The 26,833-nt window shown below is 40.8% G+C and overlaps 1 protein-coding gene across 1 annotated transcript; it reads right to left on the bottom strand.

The window, feature by feature from the left end:
• Positions 1-6,332: 6,332 nt before the first annotated feature.
• Positions 6,333-7,477, bottom strand: LOC133246863 (olfactory receptor-like protein OLF3). The gene has a single exon (XM_061415439.1). The coding sequence runs from the start codon at positions 7,475-7,477 to the stop codon at positions 6,536-6,538; it is 942 nt and encodes a 313-aa protein (XP_061271423.1). The 3' UTR covers positions 6,333-6,535.
• Positions 7,478-26,833: the final 19,356 nt, after the last annotated feature.

The raw sequence follows: 26,833 nt of genomic DNA, 5'->3' as shown, positions 1-26,833 counted from the left end.
GGAAATTTAAATCCTGCCACTTTCCTTCCTGAGAAGGAAAATGAAACACCTGATCACAATTGTTCTCAATTCCTAACTTTAAACTATGCAGCTCGGGAGGATCTAAAGGATACCCCATTAGACAATCCTGACATGGAAATATTTACAGATGGCAGTTCTTTTGTTCAGGATGGAAAGCGTAAAACAGGTTACACCGTGGTGACTGCTGAACAGGTTTTGGAAGCAAAATCTCTCCCCCAGGAAACCATTGCTCAGTTAGTGGAGCTTGCAGCTCTGACCCAAGCTCTAGAGTTAAGCAAAGGGCAGCGGATGGGCCTGATAACCAATGTGAGCTTACTTCTGCTGACTCCAAATATCCTGAGTCTGCCGTTGGATCCTCAAGACAATGTCTTCCTGTCCTGGGCTCACTCTTATGCTGCATTCCACAATCGGTCTAACTGCTGGGTCTGAGGAGAGCTCCCCTCTTCATCAGTGGAAGGCTTCCAGAGGTAGACATCTCCACTTCAAGGAAAAGACTTTCTCCAAGTCTATGAATATCTTCGACAACAATCACATGCGATGCCTCTTCTTCATCTGATGACATCTACCAACCCTAAAATGGACTGGTGCAACACGTTGCACTTTAACTATGGACATAATGTGACTTTTAATTTCGATTTTAACTTGTTTTAATGACTATGTTGCCTGCATCTGTAACTGTATAACTGGATTTGTTTCTAGCCGCATGAAAGCTTTTAAGTTACAAATGGTTGCTCAAACTCCTGCTACTGCTGTAGCTTCCCCCAGATATCCTCAATATGAGGATTAGGAGAATATGTTGCCTCACCAATTTAGGGAAAATGCCCCTTGTCAGCTCGGAAGTAGTTATGGAACGAGAACGATGCCCCTTTTCCCTAGGCAACATAATTCTCCTAAAAGAAAAGGCGGGGATGAGAGTCATTTCCTAGGCAGGTTGATAGGGAGTCTAGGGGTCCCCAAGGAGAGAGGGGTCTGGAATTCTCAAGGAGGAAGAAAGGACAAACCTTTTTTCTTTCTCCACAGTCCTTAGGATTATATAACAATAATGTATCCTGCCTAAGGACAGTCTTTGGATTCAACCTTCTGTTATCTTAAAATGTTAATCATGGGAGTAGACCTGGTCTTCACAAGGATGTATCTTGCCTGAGGACAGTGTTATCTTAAAATGTAAATTATGGGAGTAGGTCTGATGAGGTCTTTACAACCTCCAGATATTCTTTGGATTATATAACTTCATTATTAACACTAGCAAGCAGGTACTCTTTCTGCCCCCTTCTGATGCCTATGTCAGAAGCTTTTTCTATCTCCTTTATACTTTAATAAAACTTTATTACACACACACACAAAAAAAAAAAAAAAAAAACAGAATGATCTCTGTTCATTTCCAAGGCAAACCATTCAATATCATGGTGATCCAAGTCTATGCCCCAACCAGTAACACTGAAGAAGCTGAAGTTGAACGGTTCTATGAAGACCTACAAGACCTTTTAGAACTAACACCCAAAAAAGATGTCCTTTTCATTATAGGGGGCTGGAATGCAAAACTAGGAAGTCAAGAAACACCTGGAGTAACAGGCAAATTTGGCCTTGGAATATGGAATGAAGCAGGGCAAAGGCTAATAGAGTTTTGCCAAGAGAACACACTGGTCATAGCAAACACCCTCTTCCAACAAAACAAGAGAAGACTCTACACATGGACATCACTAGATGGTCAAAACCAAAATCAGATTGATTATATTCTTTGCATCCAAAGATGGAGAAGCTCTATACAGTCAGCAAAAACAAGACTGGGAGCTGACTGTGTCTCAGATCATGAGCTCCTTATTGTCAAATTCAGACTTAAATTGAAGAAAGTGGGAAAAACCACTAGACCATTCAGGTATGACCTAAATCAAATCCCTTGTGGAAGTGGAAGTGAGAAATAGACTTAAGGGCCTAGATCTGATAGATAGAGTGCCTGATGAACTATGGAATGAGGTTCGTGACATTGTACAGGAGACAGGGATCAAGACCATCCCCATGGAAAAGAAATGCAAAAAAGCAAAATGTCTGTCTGAGGAGGGCTTACAAATAGCTGTGAAAAGAAGAGAAGCAAAAAGCAAAGGAGAAAAGGAAAGATATTCCCATTTGAATGCAGAATTCCAAAGGATAGCAAAGAGAGATAAAAAAAAAGCCTTCCTCAGCGATCAATGCAAAGAAATAGAGGAAAACAACAGAATGGGAAAGACTAGGGATCTCTTCAAGAAAACTAGAGATACCAAGGGAACATTTCATGCAACGATGGGTACGATAAAGGACAGAAATGGTATGGACCTAACAGAAGCAGAAGATATTAGGAAGAGGTGGCAAGAATACACAGAAGAACTGTACAAAAAAGAGCTTCATGACCCAGATAATCACGATGGTGTGATCACTCACCTAGAACCAGACATCCTGGAATGTTAGGTCAAGTGGGCCTTAGGAAGCATCACTACAAACAGAACTAGTGGAGGTGATGGAATTCCAGTGGAGCTCTTTCAAATCCTGAAAGATGATGCTGTGAAAGTGCTGCACTCAATATGCCAGCAAATTTGGAAAACTCAGCAGTGGCCACAGGACTGGAAAAGGTCAGTTTTCATTCCAATCCCAAAGAAAGGCAATGCCAAAGAATGCTCAGACTGCCGCACAATTGCACTCATCTCACACGCTAGTAAAGTAATGCTCAAAATTCTCCAAGCCAGGCTTCAGCAATATGTGAACCATGAACTTCCTGATGTTCAAACTGGTTTTAGGAAAGGCAGAGGAACCAGAGACCAAATTTCCAACATCCACTGGATCATGGAAAAAGCAAGAGAGTTCCAGAAAAAAACATCTATTTCTGCTTTATTGACTATGCCAAAGCCTTTGACTGTGTGGATCACAATAAACTGTGGAAAATTCTGAAAGAGATGGGAATACCAGACCACCTGACCTGCCTCTTGAGAAACCTTTATGCAGGTCAGGAAGCAACAGTTAGAACTGGACATGGAACAACAGACTGGTTCCAAATAGGAAAAGGAGGACGTCAAGGCTGTATATTGTCACCCTGCTTATTTAACTTATATGCAGAGTACATCATGAGAAACGCTGGGCTGGAAGAAGCACAAGCTGGAATCAAGATTGCCGGGAAAATATCAGTAATCTCAGATATGCAGATGACATCACCTTTATGGCAGAAAGCGAAGAAGAACTAAAGAGCCTCTTGATAAAGGTGAAAGAGGAGAGTGAAAAAGTTGGCTTAAAGCTCAACATTCAGAAAACGAAGATCATGGCATCTGGTCCCATTACTTCATGGGAAATAGATGGGGAAACAGTGGAAACAGTGTCAGACTTTATTTTTTTGGGCTCCAAAATCACTGGAGGTGGTTTTTGCAGCCATGAAATTAAAAGACGCTTACTCCTTGGAAGGAATGTTATGACCAACCTAGATAGCATATTAAAAAGCAGAGATATTACTTTGCCAACAAAGGTCCATCTAGTCAAGGCTATGGTTTTTCCAGTGGTCATGTATGGATATGAGAGTTGGACTGTGAAGAAAGCTGAATCACTGAAGAATTGACGCTTTTGAACTGTGATGCTGGAGAAGACTCTTGAGAGCCCCTTGGACTGCAAGGAGATCCAACCAGTCCATCCTAAAGGAGATCAGTCTTGGGTGTTCATTGGAAGGACTGATGCTGAGGCTGAAACTCCAATACTTTGGCCACCTTATGCAAAGAGCTGACTCATTGGAAAAGACTCTGATGCTGGGAGGGATTGGGGGCAGGAGGAGAAGGGGACGACAGAGAATGAGATGGCTGGATGGCATCACCGACTCGATGCACATGAGTCTGAGTGAACTCCGGGAGTTGGTGATGGACAGGGAGGCCTGGTGTGCTGTGATTCATGGGGTCGCAATGAGTCGGACACGAATGAGTGACTGAACTGAACTGAACTGATACATAAATGTGGGCTCCCCCAGTGGCTCAGTAGTAAAGAATCCACCTGCAATGCTGGAGACCTAAGAGACGTGGGTTTGATCCCTGTGTCAGGAAGATCCCTTGGAGGAAGACATGGCAACCCACTCCTGTATTCCTGTCTGGAGTATCCCATGCACAGAGGAGCCTGGCCGGATACAGTCCGTAGGGTCACACAGAGTAGGACACAGCTGAAGCGATTTAGCTTGCCCACACGCACACTCACATACGTTACATATTATCTTTGCATCTTTCACCCTTGCCAAATTCCCTTATAAATTCCAAGATCTTTGTTGTCAATTCCTAGAGATTTTGTATGTAAATAATAATGCCTCCTGAGAACAAAGTGATTCTATTTGGTTTTTTTCTAATTTGCATTTCTTTTATTTCTTTTTCTGGCCTTATCCCTTTGGCCAGAATTTCCAGATAAGAAAACTGATGATCATGGACATTAAGCATTGTTCTCAATGAGAAAACGATTCCATTTTTTGCTAATAAATATTGATGTCAGCTGTAAGTTATTTGTATATACATTTTATTGGGTTAAGAAGTTTCCTTCTATACCTAGTTTGCAAAGATTTTTTTTATTAACATTAATACTTTTTGCCACCTATTGAAGTGCTAAACTGGTTTTCCCTTTTAGTCTATTGATACAGGGAAATATATACAGTGATTTATTTTAAGGTGTGGAACTAAATTAACTTATAAGCTATTATATTTTTGCAAAGTATTGGATTTTATTTGGCAATATTTTTAGAATTTTGTGTGGCTGTTCATGACTGTTATTGATCTGTGGTTTCCTTTCTATAATGTCTTGGCTTGGTTTGCTGTGAGGGTAATCCTGACTTCATTAAATAATGTGGCATTTACCCCTTTTCTATATTCTGGAAGAGTTTGAACTAGTATTAATACACACATATGAGAAGATACTTTATATCATGTGTTATCAGGGAAACACAAATTAAGTCAGTAATCAAATACCACTACACACTATTAGAACAGCCAAAATCCTAAACACTGGAGAATGCTGGAGAAATATGGAGCAATAGGAACTCTCATTCACTGTTGGTGGGAATGCCAAGTGGTACAGCCACTTTGGAAGACAGTTTGGTGGTTTTCTACAAAGCAAAGCATACTTTTACCATATGATCCAGCAATCACGTTACTTGGTATTTACCTAAAGGAGTCCTAAAGGAGTCAAAAATATGTCCACACAAAACCTGCACACAAATAAGCAGCTTTATTCATAATTACTGAAAATTAGAAGCAGACAAGAAGTCCTTCAGTAGGTGAATGAATAAACATGCAGACAATAGAATGTTACTCAGTTCCAAAAAGAAATGAATGACTAAGCCATGAAAAGACATGAAGGAACTTAAATGCAAATTACTAAGTGAAGGAAGCCAATATGAAAGGCTGTATACTGTATGATTCCAATTATAAGACATTCTAGACCCCTTCTCCCCAAGTTTGCAGTGACATATAATTGATGTGTACTATTTGGTATTTATATTTATAACTTTTTCCATTTATTGTAACTATATCAACAGAAAGACATAGTAAACAAATGGAATGAACTGGAGAATTAAAATTCAAAATAATCTAGGCAGGTTGGTGTGTGAAAATCAATAATGATTAGCAAAACAAAATGCACATACCTGTGTTTAAGTTTAAGAGAAAATGAGTACAGTGTGTGTGGAATCTTTGTAACCAGTTTATAGGAACCAGGTCTTTGAAAATTAGTTGAATAAAAGACTGTGGTAATGAATAACTTTGGAAATAGACAGTGGTGATGTTTGTACAAAATTGTGAATGTAATTAATGCCATTGAAGTACACACTTAAAAATGACTAAAATGACAAGTTTTATGTTATATATTATATGTTTTATCACAATAAAAAAGACTATAGTGAAGCCACAGATTTCTCATCTTCAAAGCAAATAAGATCCAGCATAATGATATGAACAAATATTCTGTCATATATTATTTACTTCAGAATATAATATCACAGTCCAGATTTAGGCATAGAGAGTATTGAAAGCTCCAAAATTGATGTTATTTTTTTTAAGGAGTTGAAAAAACCATTTGGAGGAAATAAAGCTGTTCTAAAAACAACTGGAGTATTGTCATATAGAAAGAGAAACAAACATTCTCTCTTCTAGTCCACAAAAGTGTAAGTAGACCTAATTGTCAGAATTCATCTATCCATTCAATCCACAGACCAGGTCTGCTTGATGAAGCCATGCATTATTCCTTTAAACATGGACAAGCTAATAAAATGTAAAAATGGGAGAAGAATCCTGAATACTACTAGATACTGAGATAAGATGATCTAAGAAAAGGCCCTTTCATGAATCACTGGTATGTAAATTACCTGGTATTAGCCTACAAAAGGAAATGCATTAATTATGTGGAGAAATTCTTCACTTGAAATCCAGGATCTGACTGTAATAGTCTTCTTTAGTGTAAATGTGGCAGTCCCCCCTTCACTTATCTGACCTTCTTTTTGATTTTGATGATAGATAACAAGAAGTTTTTATACTCTTTACCCTTTGTCTCTGAATTTGTCTAAAAGTTTACTGAGAGCAGCCATAACCTCTTTATTTCTCAAGCTGTAAATCAAGGGGTTCAGCATAGGGGCCACTACAGCATAGAAGAGAGCAACCATCTTCTCCCCTTCCACCGAGTAGGCGGACCGTGGCCCCAGGTAGGTGAAGATGGCAGTTCCAAAGCACATGGAAACCACAGTGAGGTGAGAGGCGCATGTCCCAAATGCTTTGCTACGTCCCTGAGCAGAATGAATGTGCAGAATGGCAGCAACGATACGACCATAGGAAAACAGAACCAGGAAAAAGGGAAGCATGATTACCAGAAATCCTGAGATGGCCACCATGACCTTGTTGAAAGAGATATCCACGCAGGCTAGCCGCAGCACTGCTAGGGTCTCACAAGCAAAGTGATTCATAACACTGTGACACAGGGGAAGCCGAAAGGTGATGACTGTCTCCAGCAGTGAATTCGTGAAACCAGCCCCCAAGCAGCCCACAGCCAGTCCCAGACACAGCGCTCCATGCATGATGACCGTGTAGTGCAGCGGGTAGCACACCGCCACATAGCGGTCATAGGCCATGGCCCCCAGCAATAGGAACTCAGATGCAGCCAATGCCAGGGACGTAGAGAGCTGGATCAGACAGCTGTAGAAGGGGATGGACTTCTGGACTGAGAGCAGGTGCGCCAGCATTTGAGGGACAATACTGCTTGAGTAACAGAGGTCCACAAGAGATAAAACACTAAGGAAGAAATACATGGGGGTGTGAAGCCTGCTGTCCAGTCTGATCAGAAGAAGGATGAGGGCGTTTCCCACAATGGTCACCAAGTACATGGCCAAGAACAAGACAAAGAGGGAGACTTGAGTCCCCCAGTCGCTGGATAGCCCCAGCGGAATGAACTCACTCACCCATGTCTGCGTTTTATTCCCCTGACCCATTGGTTTCTAAGAACTGAACTAAAGATGTCAAACTGACAAATTAAAGAAACTCAGAATTGGAAGATGGCTTTCATACCACATGGAGAACCTACCCTTTTGAACTTAAAGTTCTCCCTGAATGTCTCAGCCAGATCGTCATCCAGACTCTGCTTAACGTATCTGTAGAGGAAGAATCTAACAGTACCCAGTTGTGCAGCTGGAAATCAAGGGGAAAAAAAGGTTACATTCTTGAAATTCAATTTCTTAGAACATAAGTTTTCTCTCAAATATCTACTCTTAAATGGAGGAAGGAAATTAATGAAGTGTTTAGATTTAAAATTCTAGTTAACTTAGTAGTTATTAGAGGGGATCATTACTGTCTTTCTGGTGAGACAGTTTTTAGCCCACATGAAAGATCTTCTTCTGAATTCTACATGATGTTCAGTACCATTTAACTTTTTTGTTTTGTTTACTCTCTGGATGTCTCAGACACAACTGTACTCACCCCTCCTCAATGGAATGTATTCAGGAAATCCTGAATGTTTTAAGTAATATTCTCATACTTATTACCAAGGGATTTGGAATTTGTTTTCTATAATTTCCCTTTTAATCTGAGAGTGTCAGGTGGAAGGTCTCATCTTCACCTACCTCACACCAGTCGCCCAGGTGGACCTGTCTACCCACGATGGCCAACTTCAAGAATCAGGTGTTAAATGAAGACAAGGTATACCTACCTGTTGAAATGTATCTCTTATGCCCTCCAAGGGTAATTTAATAATGTGTTTAATGATGTCATGTTATCGTGTGTGCATGCTCAGTCACTGCAGTCATGTCCAACTCTTTGTGACCCTATGGACTATAGCCCACCAGGCTCCTCTGTCCATGGGATTCTCCAAGCAAGAATACTGGAGTGGGTTGCCATGGTTCATGGTTCAGGGGATCTTCCTGGCCCAGGGACTGAACCCGTGTCTCCTGCATTGCAGGTGGATTCTTTACCACTGAGACATCAGGGAAGCCCTTCATGTTATTACTTAATAACAATGTTTTCTCAAGGAAAGGACAACTCATTCATTCACCAATATAACAGGAATCACTCCTCACCAGTGAAGGCAGAAGGATATAAAATCACATCTTAATTATAGAACATGATAACAGAGACAGGAACAGTTTTTTTTTTAACCCCAAGACAAAACTTATTTTATGTTTACTACTTAAGGAAAGAAATGTATCCCTAAGTAAAATATGCAGGTGGGAGTTTGAAGTCTCTGAGATACTCCTGTGACAGTACCTGAAAATTGCACATGAGGGTCAGTATTCCAAAGGCTTATTTACTATTCATACAGCAGACGGGCAACAGATTACATTTATTAAACGTTTCCAGTTTTAGCATAAAAACTTTTAGGATGATTGTTACAGACTACACCACTTATAACACAGATGGCTGGAGGTCTTGCTATTATAGTTTATTTTCATATTGTTAACTATAATATATTCAGGATTTAGTATTGTTTTGAATAAGGTCCAAAATGTCAAGGAATTTATTAAAAAGAGAACTTTCAGAAAATGAATATCACACAGAAAGTACTAGAAATGATCATTGAACAAAGATACCACCTTCAAGTCTTTGCACTGAAAGCTTTCTGTCACTTACATCAGATTGATTGGAACAAGACACTCAGCTGCAACATTGGCAAAAAATGCACAATATTTAAAGATATAAGTAATATTCTTCACTGAAACACTTTTGCACAGCCAGAGTGCAAAAATCCAATGCAGTGGGAAAGATGGTAAAAGAAAAGCAATCATAATTGAATTTATTTTTATTTGCTGAACACTTACTCTGTACTAGTCATTACACTAAATACCTCCTATATCTACTAATATATGGGGCTTCCCAGGTGGTGCAAGTGGCAAAGAATCTGCCTGCCAATGCAGGAGACACAAGAGATACAGCTTACATCCCTGGGTCAGCAAGATCCCCTGGAGAAGGAAATGGCAACTCACTTCAGTACTCCTTGCCTGGGAAACCTCATAACGAGAGGAACCTGGAGGGTTACAGTCCATGGGGTGACAAAGAGTCAGACACAATGACTAAGCAACAGAAATATGTCTTCACAACAACACTGTGAGCTTTGGCTTATTAAGTCTGTTTTACAGATGGGAAAAAGAGCTGAAGTGACTAGACAATGGAGGAGTCAGCAGGTAAGTAGGATTATCTGATAAGCCGGGGCACCTCCATTATGCTGCTCCTATACATAGCAGACCCTGTGTATAGCACATGACAGTCATTTTTTAAAAGGCTATGGATACACCGAACATGAAAATCACGACACATATCAAGGAGACTATATGAGTTCCTACTTTCTATTTTTGAGCCCATTTACTTTAGAGTCCTAGTGGGCCAGCGTAGGTCCCTCTCATTTACCTGTGAAGTTGAGATCTGGCCTTCAAGCCACTCCAGCAATATAAGGAAGAGACACACAGCACATCTCCCCCAGTAGAGACTCTATTCTTGAAGTACGTGAAGACCTCTTTCATAAACTTGAAAAGGTGATCACGCTTCTACTCTGTGTCTGATATGGTGATGAACAGTGTCTCATAGTGGATCCATGACAGGAAGTCCTTTCTTCCTCTTCTAAGAGAAAACTAAGAGCTCTGAATATGAAAAATAAGGAAATAAAAATGATCCAGTATCAGAAATGAATAAATCAATTGCTTATTTTTTAAAATTAGCTTTCAAAGTTTCAAACCTAAGAATAGTTTTCTCTAGACAAAAGAATATCCTTAAAAAGTAAGAGGTGAGACAGGTCTGAGGGTATGAGTTTCATCTGATTGGGAAAATTTGTCCCGTCTGAGCTGACTCCCATGGGAAACTCAGAATCTCTTCTGTGCAGTGGTGAGTGCTTGTAAATTGAACCAACATATCCCCCACTGTTCATGTAAATGGTTACTATCACACTAATATAAAAAGTGGACTACATCCAGGTCACTTGGTAATCATTCCAAAGCCAGAGGTAAAAATTTGAGTAGCCATGTGGTTAAGCTAAAATCATTAAACAGGTAGAGGAGAGCCCAGAATTCTTTCCACTCATAGGATCACTTTCCATCATGGTCCCTTTAGAACCCACACATAAAGGCACTCAGTCATGCTTAAACTGTTCCCAAATTTCTTTTTAAACCTCCTTAGCTGTACGCTCACAAACATAATTTGAATAGCCAGAACATAATTTTTTGGATGAACTTCTACCAGAGGACAACTATATCAAGCCACTATACTCTGAGACTTGAAGAATACAGAAGAAGTCATGGATTTCAGGAAGCTGGTTTCACAGTTTATGTTGCGAAATAAGTGCTGAAGAAAGACTGGAAATGCCTGAGTTACCTCTGGAGAATGGAAGGGGCCATCCTGTGCCTCGGAAAGACGGCAGGACTGGGAGAGTTGTGGAGTTTGAAGCAAGTGCAGTTGGAACAGGTAACTTTCTATAACTTAGTGATAAAATCTCAAGGGGCCAATTATTTTTTGCTGATTAGATTTCTTTTAATTTTCCTCTCCCTCTGCCTGGTCACTTCTGCATCTAACACCCTAACCTACATTTCAACTTTGCAAATGAAAATTTTGTTTCCTTGTCTCTGGAGCATGAGAAAGAACTCACCAAAAGTTTCTCAGAAGTACATCTGAGTCTTCAGTGATACCAGCTTTGGATTGTACATGTATCCATGCTAAGTCACTTCGGTCGTGTTTGACTCTTTGTGAACCCCATGGATTGTAGCCCATGAGGGTCCTGTGTCCACGGGCTTCTCCAGGCAATACTGGAGTGGGTTGCCATTCCCTTCTCCAGGGGATCTTCCTGACCCGGGGATTGAACCCACGTCTCCTGAGGCTCCTGCATTGAGGCAGATTCTTTACCACTGAACCACCAGGGAAGCTGGATTGTTGGGATTTTTATCCCACATTTAGGACCATGGGTCCATGGGGTCGCAAAGAGTCAGACGTGACTGAACGACTGAACTGACTGAACTGTAGGACCATGGGAATTACATCAAAACTTCCCCCTTCCAATTCACCCATCACCATATCCCTTTGAGCAATAACTTCTAGATCAGCAACTCTGGGGACCACTGGGTGCTCTGTGGTACGTCACCTAATCTGAGGTCGGGCAAGAAGACATTTTTTATGCCAATACCTGACAGCTGTTACTTATTATTGGGCTGCTGTCCAGGCTTCCCATGTTGCTCACTGGTAGAGAATCTGCCTGCCAATGCAGGAGACACAAGAGACATGGATTTGATCCCTGAGTCAGGAAGATCCTCTGGAGTAGGAAATGGCAAACCACTCCAGTATTCTTGCCTGGAAAACTCCATGGACAGGGGAGCCTGGCGGGATACAGTCCAGGGGGTTCAATGAGTTGGACATGACCGAGCACACACACAGTCCGGATTTGTAATTCTACCATCACGTCCTGTAACCTTAGAACTTTTGCCTTTCACTTCACTTTAAGGAAGATGATCTTCCATATGTTGGTTTGTACTTAGGGATTTTTAGTATTCAGAATCTTTAATAAAACACCACTACCCTCTGTTAAAAATACTCTAGTGAGGATGCTAAGCATTGTGCAGCGAAACTTCTATTCCCCATTTCCCTTTCCCAAGGGTGGCAGGGGAGATTTCCACCATGTGCCTCATCTAAGTGAGCGTAACCAGTCTGTTCTCATCCTCTGCTCGGTTATGTGGCATTGCCCTGTAAAGGGCTTGAGAAAGATGAGCTATTTTTCCTGCTAAGGTGGTAATTTTTCCCAATATAATACATATTTTCCTAAATTAATTACACAATTATGATACACTAAATTCCCATGACAAAGGTTTCTTTTGAGTTTGTATGTTGATTTATTGACACGTCTTTTTCTACACCAATACTATAATTTTAATTGTAGTTGCCTTATGATATGCTTTGATATATTCTAGAGAAGCTACTCCTTTACTTTAACACACTTCAAACTTGAAAACTTAACTTAATTCAAATTAAATACCCAAATCTACAGAGAATATTGTATTTAATGGAGAATCTGCAGATTCCTGCCTTTAGATCAGGAACAAGAAAGAATACCAGCCATCATGGCTATTTTTTCATATGGCCTTAGAGGGTTTAGACTATGATACAAGACAAGGAAATAGATTAAGATGGATAAAAGATTATAAAAACTATCATTATTTATAGACAATATGACTATAAACCAGGAACATTTTTTCAACAATCTATAAAAGAGGACTAGATCAAGACCACCTTACAGAAATCAATAGCATTTTTGTATGCCAGCAATAACCAACTAAATAAGTAAAATAAAATACCCCATATAATAGTTGTGAAGTATTTAGGAATTATAAATTATAAAGTAATTAGGAATTTCTCAGCAGAGTATATACATGAATTCTATAGCACTCTCTGCCAATACTTTCAATCCTCCTGTGTTCTTTATCTCCTTTCCCCATTTTATTTTTCTCCATGGTAATTATGACACACTGTGTTGATTATTTATTTCCTATATTTACTGTCTATTTTTCTTTAAGTAAAACATAACAGTCAGACACAATTTAGAGACTAAACCCCACCACAATGTCCAAGAAGGCAGACATTTCTGTATGCTTTTCATTGTTGGATCCACAACACCCAGAAGATTGTCTGGCATATAACGTATGTTTAACAGATATTTATTTTAAAAATATGGAGAATATATGAAAACTCCAAATAAAACATTAAAGATTATCTGAACTAAAAATACATTTCATGCTTTGGATTGGACAATTTAATATTATAAAGATGTCAATGCTCCAAAATGAATCTCTAAGCTCAAAGTAAACCTAATCAAAATTTCAGGTAAATGTTTCTGCTGCTCCTGCTACTGCTAAGTTGCTTCAGTCGAGTCCGACTCTGTGCGACCCCAGAGACAGCAGCCCACCAGGCTCCCCCGTCCCTGGGATTCTCCAGGCAAGAACACTGGAGTGGGTTGCCATTTCCTTCTCCAATCCATGAAAGCGAAAAGTGAAAGTAAAGTCGCTCAGTCGTGTCTGACTCTTCGAGACCCCATGGACTGCAGCCCACCAGGCTCCTCCGCCCATGGGATTTTCCAGGCAAGAGTACTGGAGTGGGTTACCATTGCCTTCTCCCAAATGTTTCATGGAACTTTAAGAAATTACTCAAAATTTATATGGAATATGTCATGCTATAAATAGATAACTATAGAGAAAACATGTCAACATAACAAAGGCCATATATGACAAACTCACAGCTAACTTACTCAGTAATGAAAAGCTGAAAGTATTTCCTGTAAGATCAGCAACACAAGGGTGTCAACCATTGCCACTTTGATTCAACATAGTATTGGGCTTCCCCCATGGTTCAGCAGTAAAGAATCCACCTGCAATGCAAGAGATGTGGCTTCAATCCCTGGGTTGGGAAGCTCCCCTGGAGGAGAGCATGGCAACCTGCTCTAGAATTCTTGCCAGGAAAACCCCAAGGACGGAGGAGTCTGGTGGCCTGTGGTCCATGCATTCACAGAATCAGACACAACTGAAGCGACTGATCACACACATTGGAAGTAATAGCCGCAGTGATCAGACCAAAAAAAAAAAAAAATAAGAGCAAGAAAGAGAGATAAAAGGCACACAGGATGAAGGATAGAAGCAAAACTCTCACTATTTACAAACGGTATGATACTATATAGAAAACCCCTAAGCTCCCACTCTTCAACTATTAATACTAATAAATGAATTCAGTAAAGTTGCAGGATACAAAATAAAATATATAGAAATCTGTGACATTTCTATACACTAATAAAGAATTATCAGAAAGAGAAATTTAAAAACAATCGCATTTACTATTGCACCAAAAAGAAAAAAATATACCTGGGAATAAAAATACCAAGGAGACACTGATGAAAGAAGTTGCTGCTGCTGCTGCTGCTAAGTCGCTTCAGTTGTGTCCGACTCTGCGCAACCCCATAGATGGCAGCCCACCAGGCTCCCCCATCCCTGGGATTCTCCAGGCAAGAACACTGGAGTGGGTTGCCATTTCCTTCTCCAATGCATGAAAGTGAAAGTGAAGTCGTTCAGTCGTCTCCAACTCTTAGCGACCCCATGGACTGCAGCCTACCAGTCTCCGCCGTCCATGGGACTTTCCAGGCAAGAGTTCTGGAGTGGGGTGCCATCGCCTTCTCCAGAAAGAAGTTGAAGATGACACAAATAAATGGAAAGATATGCTGTACTCACTAATGAAGGGAATTATTGTTAAAATGCCTACACTACCAAAAGAAATCTACAGACTCTAGCTAGCGATAAACTAAAGAAATGCTGTGAACGGTGAAAGTAGAAAACTTAATTAAATAAAATAGAATGTTTTATGACCTAGATTTGAAGATTTTTTTTAGAAAAACAAAACTTCATAAGTTTAAATCATTGGACAAAGTATGATAAATTGGATAATATTAAAATGAAGACTTTTCATTCAACAAAGGACTCCATGAATAAAATTGACAGAGGTGACATATCAGAGGTATATATTTGCAATGGCTATAACAGAAAAGGATTCATCTCTATAATGTTCATACCAACAAGGAAATGGTAGAAAACAAAAGGAAAAGGAACACAGTGTATAGCAATAGAAATCCAAAAGGCTGACAATATGGTTCACTCAGAAAACATTTATTGTTTGGTAACTATGAAACAGACACTATGATATATTCTTGAACCAAACAAAGACCCCTATTCTTAAGGGGCTGATATTCTGAGGGCACTGGAAGGGTGACAGATAGACATTTAAAAATGAATTAATTGCAAATAGAATAGATAAGTTATTTAGGGCTTCCCTGGTGGCCCAGAGGTTAAAGTGTCTGCCTGCAATTCAGGAGACCCAGGTTCAATCCCTGGGTCGGGAAGATCCCCTGGAGAAGGAAATGGCAACCCACTCCAGTACTCTTGCCTGGAGAATCCCATGGAGGGAGGAGCCTAGTAGGCTACAGTCCATGGGGTCGCAAAGAGTCGGACACAACTGAGTGACTTCACTTTGGAAAAAATAAATACCAAGGTAAGAAGAAAGACTGCTCATGGGGTTCTCAAGGCAAGAATCCTGAAGTGGATTGCCATTCTCTTCTCCAGTGGACCACGTTTGGTCAGAACTCTCTGCCATGACCCATCCATCTTGGGTGGCCCTACACAGCATGGCTCATAGTTTCACCAAGTTAGACAAGGCTGTGGTCCATGTGATCAGTTTGGTTAGTTTTCTGTGATTGTGGTTTTCAGTCTATCTGCCCTCTGATGGATAAGGATGAGAGGCTTATGGAAACTTCCTGATGGAAGAGACTGGCTGAGGGGGAAACTGGGTCTTGTTCTGATGGGCGGGCCCATCAGTAAATCTTTAATCCAATTTTCTGTTGATGGGCAGGGCTGTGTTCCCTCCCTGTTATTTACCTGGGGCCTGGGACTAGATGTGATAGAGAGAGTACCTGATGAACTATGGACTGAGGTTCATGACATTGTACAGGAGACAGGGATCAAGACCATCCCCATGGAAAAGAAATACAAAAAAGCAAAATGGCTGTCTGAGGAGGCCTTATAAATAGCTGTGAAAAGAAGAGAAGTGAAAAGCAAAGGAGAAAAGGAAAGATATAAGCATCTGAATGCAGAGTTCCAAAGAATAGCAAGAAGAGATAAGAAAGCCTTCCTCAGTGATCAATGCAAGGAAATAGAGGAAAACAACAGAATGGGAAAGACTAGGGATCTCTTCAAGAAAACTAGAGATACCAAGGGAACATTTCATGCAAAGATGGGCTTGATAAAGGACAGAAATGGTATGGACCTAACAGAAGCAGAAGATATTAAGAAGAGGTGGCAAGAATACACAGAAGAACTGTACAAAAAAGATCTTCACGACCCAGATAATCATGATGGTGTGATCACTGACCTAGAGCCAGACATCCTGGAATGTGAAGTCAAGTGGGCCTTAGAAAGCATCACTACAAACAAAGCTAGTGGAGGTGATGGAATTCCAGTGGAGCTCTTTCAAATCCTGAAAGATGATGCTGTGAAAGTGCTGCACTCAATATGCCAGCAAATTTGGAACACTCAGCAGTGGCCACAGGACTGGAAAAGGTCCGTTTTCATTCCAATCCCAAAGAAAGGTAATGCCAAAGAATGATCAAACTACCACACAATTGCACTCATCTCACACGCTAGTAAAGTAATGCTCAAAATTCTCCAAGCCAGGCTTCAACAGTATGTGAACCGTGAACTTCCAGATGTTCAAGCTGGTTTTAGAAAAGGTAGAGGAACCAGAGATCAAATTGCCAACATTCAGTGGATCATGGAAAAAGCAAGAGAGTTCCAGAAAAACATCTATTTCTGCTTTATTGACTATGCCAAAGCCTTTGACTGTGTGGATCACAATAAACTGTGGAAAATTTTTCAAGAGATGGGAATACCAGACCACCTGACCTGCCTCTTGAGAAACCTATATGCAAGTCAGGAAGCAACAGTTAAAACTGGACATGGAACAACAAACTGGTTCCAAATAGGAAAAGGAGGACGTCAAGGCTGTATATTGTCACCCTGCTTATTTAACTTATATGCAGAGTACATCATGAGAAACACTGGGCTGGAAGAAGCACAAGCTGGAATCAAGATTGCCGGGAGAAATATCAATAACCTCAGATATGCAGATGACACCACCCTTATGGCAGAAAGTGAAGAGGAACTCAAAAGCCTCTTGATGAAAGTGAAAGAGGAGAGTGAAAAAGTTGGCTTAAAACTCAACATTTAGAAAATGAAGATCATGGCATCAGATCTGGGGACCAGATCTGAAATAGATGGGGAAACAGTGGAAACAGTGTCAGGCTTTATTTTGGGGGGCTCCAAAATCACTGCAGATGGTGACTGCAGCCATGAAATTAAAAGACGCTTACTCCTTGGAAGAAAAGTTATGTCCAACCTAGATAGCATATTGAAAAGCAGAGACATTACTTTGCCAACAAAGATTCATCTAGTCAAGGCTATGGTTTTTCCAGTGGTCATGTATGTGAAAGTTTGTTGAATCATGAAGACACCGGGATTCTTGGCCCCCGGAGGAGAAGAATTCAATCCAGGGCCAGTGACGAGGCTTGATTGCCAGAGCTTTTGTGTAATAAAGTTTTATTAAAGTATAAAGAAGATAGAAAAAGCTTATGACATAGGCATCAGAAGGGGGCAGAAAGAGTACCCACTTGCTAGTGTTAGCAATGAAGTTATATACTCTCCAATGAATCCAAAGAATGTCTGGAGGTTGTAAAGACCTCACCAGACCTACTCCCATAATTTACATTTTAAGATAACAGAATTAGCCAGAAGGTTTAATCCAGAGACTGTCCTCAGGCAGGATACATTATTGTTATATAATCCTAAGGAATGTAGAGAAGGAAAAAAAGTTTGTCCTTTCTTCCTCCTTGAGAATTCCAGACCCCTCTCTCCTTGGGGACCCCTAGACTCCTTATCAACCTACCTAGGAATTGACTCTCTCATATGGATGTGAGAGTTGGACTGTGAAGAAAGCTGAGCGCAAAAGAATTGATGCTTTTGAACTGTGGTGTTGGAGAAGACTCTTGAGAGTCCCTTGGACTGCAAGGAGATCCAACCAGTCCATTCTGAAGGAGATCAGCCCTGGGATTTCTTGGGAAGGAATGATGCTGAAGCTGAAACTCCAGTACTTTGGCCACCTCATGCGAAGAGTTGACTCATTGGAAAAGACTCTGATGCTGGGAGGGATTGGGGGCAGGAAGAGAAGGGGATGACAGAGGATGAGATGGCTGGATGGCATCACTGACTCAATGGACGTAAGTCTGAGTGAACTCCAGGAGTTGGTGATGGACAGGGAGGCCGGGCGTGCTGCAATTCATGGGGTCGCAAAGAGTGAGATACGACTGAGCGACTGAACTGAACTGAACTGAACTGAAACTATGGTGGAGGTAATGAAGATAATGGCGACTTCCCTCAAAAGGTCCCATGCATACACTGCCACACTGAGTGCCCCCAACCCTGCAGCAGGCCACCACTGACCCATGCCTCCACCAGAGACTCCTGGACACTCAGGCAAGTCTGGGTCAGTCTCTTATGGGGGCACTGTGCCTTTCTCCTGGGTCCTGGTACACACATGGTTCTGTTTGTGCCCCACAAGAGTCTGTTTGCCCAGCCCTGTGTAAGTTCTGGTGGTTCTATGGTGGAGTTAATGGTGACCTCCTCTAAGAGGGCTTATGCTACAGCCAGGTCTGCTGCACCCAGAGCCCCTGTGGCAGGCCACTGCTGACCCGTACCACTATAGGAGACACTCAGACACAGTTCTCGCTCAATCTGTGTGTTGGGCGTGTGTTTCGTGCCCTTCGCAGGTCTGAGAAGCTCAGGTAACTGAATGCTTGGGGACTGACTGTCCCACATGGGCCGTGCATCTTAATCACCTCCCCAGTCCTGAACACTCGGTTTCCCGGGCGCTCCACGAGAGAACCATCTCAGGTGTGCTGTATGTCTCCTCTGGAGAGCTGGCATCAGGCTGTGACCCTCCTGGCAGATGTCAACCATCCAGGATCTCAGGAAGATGTGGTTAGCAGCTGGGAGTCTGCTCACAGTTTCGTGGAAGATGCCATTTCTGGGGCTGAGATTGTATCAGCCCCTTGCCTTCTGGCTCTGGCTATCACAAGCCTGCCTCTCTGCCTCTGGGTGAGAGGGGAGCTGGCCAGCTCTCCTTTGGTATTTGCTCAATCCTTTGTTCTGTGAGTGGGCCAGGCTGTGCCTTAAGTTGTTAGGTTAGAGCCTTTCACGGGAAAAGTTCTCTTTTCTGCAGTTATGGTTAGGCATGTATTCTGTGGGTTTGTTGTTGTTTTTTTTTCTGTTATGTTGCTTTCTGAGATTCCAAAACTCCCCACACACCCGCCTGTGAGAGGGGTTCCTACCGTGTGAAATCTTCTCCTTCTTCACAACTCCCTCCCCAGGACAGGTCTCCATCCCTAACACTTTTGTCTCTCTTTTTCTTTTTTTTGTCTTTTATATTTTGTCCTGCCTCCTTTCAAAGAGAATGGGGTGCCTTTCTGGGTGCCCAGTGTCCTTCACCAGTGTTCAGAAGCTGTTTTGTGGAAGTTGTTCAGCATTCAAATGATCTTTTGATGAATTTGAGGGGGAGAAAGTGGTCTCCCTGTCCTATTCCTCCACCATCTTGGCATGGAAAAGATACCTGGAGTAACAGGCAAATTTGGCCTTGGAATACAAAATGAAGCAGGTCAAAGGATAACAGAGTTTTGCCAAGAGAATGCACTTGTCATAGCAAACACCCTCTTCCAATAACACAAGATAAGACTCTACACATGGACATCACGAGATGGTCAATACCAAAATCAGATTGATTATATTCTTTGCAGCAAATGATGGAGAAGCTCTATACAGTCAGCAAAAATAAGACTGGGAGCCGACTTTGGCTCAGATTGTGAACTCATTATTGCCAAATTCAGACTTAAATTGAAGAAAGTAGGGAAAACCACTGGACCATTCAGGTATGACCTAAATCAAATCCCTTACAATTATACAGTGGAAGTGACAAATAGATTCAAGGGATTAGATCTGATAGAGTGCCTGAAGAACTATGGATGGAGGTTCATGACATTGTACAGGAGGCAAGGATCAAGACCATCCCCAAGAGAAAGAAATGCAACAAGGCAAAATGATTGTCTGACAAGGCCTTACAAATACCTAAGAAAAGAGAAGCGAAAGGCAAAGGAGAAAAGGAAAGATATACCCATTTGAATGCAGAGTTCCAAAGAATAGCAGGGAGAGATAACAAAGCCTTCCTCAGTGATCATTGCAAAGAAATAGAGGAAAACAATTGAATGGGAAAGGCTAGAGATCTCTTCAAGAAAATTAGAGCTACCAAGGGAATATTTCATGCAAAGATGAGCACAATAAAGAACAGTAATGATATGGACCTAACAGAAGCAGAAGATATAAAGAAGAGGTGGCAAGAATACACAGAAGAGCTACACAAAAAAAAGATTTTCATGACCCAGATAACCACGATGGTGTGATCACTCACTGAGAGCCAAACATCCTGGAATGCGAAGTTAAGTGGGCCTTAGTAAACATCACGGCGAATAAAACCAGTGGAGGTGATGGAATTCCAGTTGAGCTATTTCAAATCCTAAAAGATGATGCTGCATCAATATGCCAGCAAACCTGAAAAATTCAGCAGTGGCCACAAGACTGGAAAAAGTCAGTTTTCATTTCAATCCCAAAGAAAGGCAATGCCAAAGAATGTTCAATCTACTACACAATTGCACTCATCTCACACGCTAGCAAAGTAATGCTCTAAATTCTCCAAGTCAGGCTCCAACAGTACATGAACCATGAACTTGCAGATGTTCAAGGTGGATTTAGAAAAGGCAGAGGAACCAGAGAGCAAATTGCCAACATCCAGTGGATCATCGCAAAAGCAAGAGAGTTCCAGGAAAACATCTACTTTTGCTTTATTGATTATGACAAAGCCTTTGACTGTGTGGCTCACAACAAACTGTGGAAAATTCTGAAAGAGATGGGAATACCAGACCACCTGACCTGCCTCCTGAGAAATCTGTATGCAGGTCAAGAAGCAACAGTTAAAACTGGACATGCAACAACAGGACTTGTTCCAAATCAGGAAAGGAGCATGTCAAGGTTGTATATTGTCACCCTGCTAACTTGACTTATATGCAGAGTACATCATGTAAAATGCTGGGCTGGATGAATCACAAGCTGGAATCAAGATTGCTGGGAGAAACATCAACCTCAGATATATAGATGACACCACCCTTATGGCAGAAAGCAAACAAGAACTAAAGAGCCTCCTGATGAAAGTGAAAAAGGAGAGTGAAAAAGTTGGCTTAAAACTCAACATTCAGAAAATTAAGATCATGATTCCCCATCAAATAGATGGGGAATCAATGGAAAGAGTGACAGACTTTATTTTGGGGCTCCAAAATCACTGCAGGTGGTTACTGCAGCCATGATATTAAAAGATGTTTGCTTCTTGGAAGAAAAGTTATAATCAACCTAGACAGCATATTAGAAAGAAGAGACATTACTTTACCAACAAAGGTCCATCTAGTCAAAGTTATGGTTTTTCCAGTAGTCATATATGGATATGAGATATATATATGGATATAAAGAAAGCTGAGTGCAGAAGAATTGATGCTTTTGAACTGTGGTGTTGGAGAAGACTCTTGAGAGTCCCTTGGACTGCAAGGCTATCCAACCAGTCCATCCTAAAGGAAACCAGTCCTGAATATTCACTGGAAGGACTGATGCTGAAGCTGAAGCTCCAATATTTTGGCCACCTGATGTGAAGAATTGACTCACTGGAAAAGACCCTGATGCTGGGAAAGATTCAAGGTGGGAGGAGAAGGGGACGACAGAGGATCAGACAGTTAGATGGCATCACTGATGTGATGGACATGAGTTTGAGTAGGCTCTGGGAGTTGGTGATGGACAGGGAAGCCTGGCGTGCTGCAGTCCATGGGGTCACAGAGTCAGACACGTCTGAGCAACTGAACTGAACTGAAGAAGAAATAGGAGTAGGGGGCAAGGAGAATGTTTGCAGGATCAAATAGGGCATTGATGATAGTTAAATGAAGAACTGGAGGAGATAAAGAAGTGCGTACCTGAGAAAGAGGCATTCCATGCAGACAGTATAGTTAGAAGAAAAGCCTGTGTTCATTGTAAATATTTGGGTTTTACTCTGAATAAGTGCAAGGTTGAAAGAGGAAGGACATGATTTGAGTTATGTTTTATTTATTTTTAATATAAATTTATTTATTTTAATTGGAGGCTAATTACTTTACAATATTGTATTGGTTTTGCCATACATTGACATGAATCCACCACGGGTGTACACATGTTCCCCATCCTGAAACCCCCTCCCACCTCCCTCCCCATCCCATCCCTCTGGGTCATCCCAGTGCACCAGCTCCAAGCATCCTGTATCATGCATCAAACCTGGACTGGCGATTCGTTTCACATATGATAATATACATGTTTCAATGCCATTCTCCCAAATCATCCCACCTTCACCCTCTCCCACAGAGTCCAAAAGACTGTTCAATACATCTGTGTCTCTCTTATGCTGTCTCTCATACAGGATTATCGTTACCATCTTTCTAAATTCCATATATATGTGTTAGTATACTATATTGGTGTTTTTCTTTCTGGCTTACTTCACTCTGTATAATAGGCTCCAGTTTCATCGACCTCATTAGAACTGATTCAAATGTATTCTTTTTAATGGCTGAGTAATACTCTTTTGTGTATATGTACCACAGCTTTCTTTATCCATTCATCTGCTGATGGACATCTAGGTTGCTTCCATGTCCTGGCTATTATAAACAGTGCTGTGATGAACATTGGGGTACACGTGTCTCTTTCACTTATGTTTTAAATGGATCACTCTGAATCCTGGGATATAAGAACAGAAGCAGGGAAACTTGATACAGGCAATTGCAGTAACTCGAGCAGGAGGAAGGGTGGCTCACACTGGGATGTGTGAGATGTGATGTTGAGGTGTGATCATATTATGTATATATTTTGAGAACAGAGACAACAGGCTACGCTTGCCCATTTAAAGCAGATATGAGAAAAAGACAGAAATGTCCTAATCACTGCAATGATGGAGTTATCATGAACTGAGCTGGGGAAGGCATGAATAGAATGGGGTGGGGTGAAGGTAGATGAAATCAGAAGTTCAGCATGTGAAGACATGTTCATATTGATTAATTATAAGAATAATGCAAAATAAAACAAATTTATACCTTCTAGGGTAGAAAAAATTTAAAACAAGCAGGCTGTGGATACATAAGAACCCTCCCACACTGAAGTAAGAGTGTGCTGCTGCTGCTAAGTCACTTCAGTCATGTCCAACTCTGTGCGACCCCAGAGACAGCAGCCCACCAGGCTCCCGCGTCCCTGGGATTCTCCAGGCAAGAACACTGGAGTGGGTTGCCATTTCCTTCTCCAATGCATGAAAGTGAAAAGTGAAAGTGAAGTTGCTCAGTCGTGTCTGACTCTTAGTGACCCCATAGACTGCAGCCTACCAGGCTCCTCTGTCCATGGGATTTTCCAGGCAAGAGTCCTGGAGTGGGGTGCCATTGCCTTCTCCGAAGTAAGAGTGTAGATAAAGCCAATCTGGAGAGCATTATCCATTACCAAGCTACTTGGTTCCTGTGTATATCCCCTAAATAAATCCCCATAGGTCTTTAAGTGCACATGTGTTATGGTGTAAATCATAGGGCCATATGTGGTGAGGGGGGGGTTGGGTACCACAACAAAGAATGGTAGCTAAAATATGGTATACACCATGGATTACTCTGTATATTAGTCTATTAGTCTATTGAAGTAATAGACTAGCAATAGAGGGTTTGGTTAAAAAAATAAATAAACTTAGACATTGTATTAGTTTATTGAGTAGTTAATATATTTCTAAATACATAAACATACTCTCAAACATCACTGCATGCATTAAACATACCAGAATAGTTGTCCACACAGCAAGGAAGAATTAAGAATAAAGAATGGGATAAAATAGAATTAATCAACTTCAGTTAATGAAAGAAGACTTGTATGGGTGATAATATTTCATCTACTGAGGAACAACACGGACCAGTTAACTCAGCACCTATTTTTAAAAGTCTTATTTACCACTATACTAAATTCTAATATGAATTATCTTTATATGTTTCATAAAAGGCAACCTCTAAAATAGTAAAGAAAGTTTCAAAGCAGGTATTTATTGGCACTGTTAAGGCACTGGGGAAAAAATGAGATAAAATACATAGTCCTTACATGAAGTTTATAGTTTAACTGGTGAACATAATATTTTGCCCTTTCTAAGGCAAACATTTGAATTTTCTCCTCTTAAAAAGTGGGAGATCAAAGTATCTTTACTCTTGAGATTTTACTCATAAATTTGAGCCCAGATATTCATGATACTAATTGATAGGATTGAGAATTTCCAGTGAAAGGTAGCATTTATTACTAAACCTATGAGTGCTTATTAGTAAATTATTAATACATTGGGTAAGTCTCAGATTTCACATAGAAAAATCTAACAGGTCTACAATTATTTTTTCATGAATTCATATGACTTGTAAAAAAATAAATTTTCCTTTTATAGAGACAGTCCTTTTCTTCCAACCCTGATAGACAAACGGTGTGCCCTGAGAACAATCATAGAGAGGAGGAGGGAATCAGGATGCAGATGAAGAAGCAGGCACACACAAGGCCATATCAGGCCCTGCACATGTGGAGTTTGGATTTTATTCTAAGCAGGAAAAAGATGTGACCTGATTTGTTTTCTAAGATAAAGAAGCCTTCTACAGGTCAAATGGCCCAGATCACTCAAATAAACTGTAGGGAAAAAACAGAGTTAGAGGGGCCCTGTAGAGTAAAGAGATTTCTAAGCATATCAAATTGAGAAAACTGGGCAAAATTCAACTACAGTGACTAGGGATGTTTGCTTGAGGAATAAAGCCGTAAGTAAATACAATACAGTAATTACTACAAAGGTCAAGAGAATAGTTACTTTTGGGAAAAAGGAGTTGTCATTAGGATACGTGGAGGGGCTGTTGCAGCAGTTAGCAGATCTTTTTTTGTTGTTGTTTTAACTTGAGCGGTGGTTACAAGAGGGTTTGTCTTATAATAATTCAATAAGTTATACATTCAGTATTGTGTTCTGCCTCTGTTTTTGCTTACAACATAAAGTAAAAAAGCAAACAATAATTTTAAAAATTAAAGTTGTTGTGTGCAGAACAGAATGTAAAAAGGAGAGGTGGAAACAGACCAGTTAATCACATATTTTGTTGGCAAGCAAATGAAATCTATTGCTGGGTAGAATGTAAAAGAAAGGAATCAGAAATTACTCTGATGTATGATGGTCCCTTTTACTAATACAGTGAAGGTGTTTGGTGGCAAGAGGAAAGGAATAGCTTGGGGCAGAGGAAGCAAGCATAATAGCTCTATTTTAACTATGGTAAGAATGAGATTTATATAATGTAAGTGAAGGAATCAATCAAACATTGATACATATGTTTGGAGATCACAAGAAAGGTCTTGTCTGGCCTGGAGCTAAAAAAATACATAAGAGATAGATATGTAGGTAGGTAGTTAGGTAGAGATAGATGCATGGATGGATGAATGAATAAATGCCATAGTTCTGGGTAAAGTAATTACTTTGAGCAGACATAGAACAGTGATCTCCTAGAGCCATAGCAAAAGGAAAAAAACTCATTTTGAGTAGTTGTATATATAGAGGTTTGCCTAACATGTGGCCCTACAATTGTGTAATCCTACTTTAAAAAAAATAGTTGAATATCTACTCTATGCCACCACTCTACTAGGCATTTTACATAGATAATCTATAATCTTCAAAATAACCACATCACTGGTTATGATCACTTGTTTTTATAATTGAGGAAACTAGAGGTTAGAGAGTTTTCAAAGCCACATGAAGTGTGGCTGTTCCCACCCTGAAATTTTTTACTATTTATATTGCATTTTGTGAGGGAACATGCAAGAAGAATTTGAAAGTAAAAAGGGGGATATGAAGTCTAGGAGGAGAGGTTATCCAGAAGACGGCAGCATAAGAATTAAAGGCTTTAAAAATTTTTGTCGTTGTTGTTGTTGTTTTGCTCAATCATGTTGACTCTTTTGTGACCCCATGGACTATAGCCCGCCAGGCTCCTCTGTCCATGGGATTTCCCAGGCAAGGATACTGGAGTGAGTTGCCATTTCCTCCTCCAGGGTATTGTCGTGACCCAGAGATCGAACCTACATCTCCTGTGCTGCAGGCAGATTGTTTACTGCAGTAGTGATCAGTTCAGTTCAATTCAGTCACTCAGTCATGTCCAACTGTTTGCGACCCCATGAATCGCAGCACACCAGGCCTCCCTGTCCGTCACCATCTCCCAGAGTTCACTCAAACTCACGTCCTTCGAGTCGGTGATGCCATCCAGCCATCTCATCCTCTGTCGTCCCCTTTACCTCCTGTCCCCAATCCCTCCCAGCATCAGAGTCTTTTCCAATGAGTCAGCTCTTCGCATGAGGTGGCCAAAGTACTAGAGTTTCAGCTTTAGCGTCATTCTTTCCAAACACCCAGGGCTGATCTCCTTTAGAATGGACTGGGTGGAATGATGCACACAGTCAAAATGTGGATGAATGTGGAAAGTCAGTCTAGAAAAGCTTGTTCACCATGATCTGCCTTATCAGCAAATCTGAGGAGAAAGGGCACATCCATCATTTTCTTTTTAATTAAAATGTCGTTTTATGGGCTGTTGGAAAGAGAAATTCTTTGAATCT

Source organism: Bos javanicus, chromosome 4, assembly GCF_032452875.1.
Source record: "Bos javanicus breed banteng chromosome 4, ARS-OSU_banteng_1.0, whole genome shotgun sequence".
Classification (NCBI taxonomy): Eukaryota; Metazoa; Chordata; class Mammalia; order Artiodactyla; family Bovidae; genus Bos; species Bos javanicus.
The sequence above is the reverse complement of the archived record's forward strand: the minus strand, read 5'-3'. Positions and strand labels throughout refer to the sequence as shown.